General features: G+C 33.4%; 1 protein-coding gene across 1 annotated transcript in view; it reads right to left on the minus strand.

The window, feature by feature from the left end:
• Window positions 1–614, minus strand: part of LOC109242646 (GDSL esterase/lipase EXL3-like) — a 5,472-nt gene extending 4,858 nt beyond the window's left edge. Inside the window, exon 1 of the mRNA XM_019409480.1 lies at window positions 332–614. Within this exon, the coding sequence (XP_019265025.1) occupies window positions 332–569 (238 nt within the window). The 5' untranslated portion in view covers window positions 570–614. The remainder of the gene's footprint in view (window positions 1–331) is intronic.
• Window positions 615–921: the final 307 nt, after the last annotated feature.

The raw sequence follows: 921 nt of genomic DNA on the forward strand, positions 1-921 counted from the left end.
TATATATGTATGTATGTGTGTGTGCGCACGCGCGCGTGTGTGTGAGAAAAAATTAAATCATTAAAATTTCAAAAAGAATATAATTTTGAACCTATAATTTCAAAAGTCTAGTGGATTTATGGTAATACACTAAAGTTAAGCCTGTTTAATATAAATTCTAGATCCACTTCTTCACAATAGTGTACCCATCATCTTGAAATTTTAGATCCGCCTCTGCGACTATAGGTCACACGAACACAACTTTACCGTTGCTCTAATTAAGGCTCCCCCTTCAAACTCAATATATAAAAGTTCAATTCTTAAAAAAAACAAAACAATTATATTAGTATACCTATCATATCTGGTGGAGTCTTGGCATTACTGAACCTTCCAGTTGGTTTTCCACCCATGAAATCTTTCCCATAAGGCAGAAAATTACACTTTGCTCGTGTTGTTAAATTGTTGTTATTACCCTGATCTACTATTGAATCTCCGAAAGCGAAAGCTGCCTTTATAACAACACCCTGTGGTAGCTGCAACTTTGCTTCACATGCACTAAACAACAGAAAAACAACACACAACAAATCCATTCTATTCACACTAAACGAGAAGATAACATTGTATATATAGAAGTAATAATGTCGAGTTTTTGTTAATTTACATATATAGAGGGTTGCAAAAAGAGTACGTCATAGATTGTTACAAGCTATTATGATGAGCGGTGTCATCTAATGCATGATATGAGAAAGACGTTGAGAACTTTCACATTATGGCGAAGAAGTTTCCTTTTTTGTTGAAAGAGTTTAATTTATGTAAATTGACAGTATAAAAATACTTTGATATCATCAGATCAGTGATCACCTACATAACTCATATGCCCTGGCGGAGCCATGTCTAAGGACGCCGAAAAATTATATTGTATTATATTGTATTGATATATAT

The sequence above is a fragment of the Nicotiana attenuata genome, unplaced genomic scaffold (genome assembly GCF_001879085.1).
Source record: "Nicotiana attenuata strain UT unplaced genomic scaffold, NIATTr2, whole genome shotgun sequence".
Lineage (NCBI taxonomy): Eukaryota > Viridiplantae > Streptophyta > Magnoliopsida > Solanales > Solanaceae > Nicotiana > Nicotiana attenuata.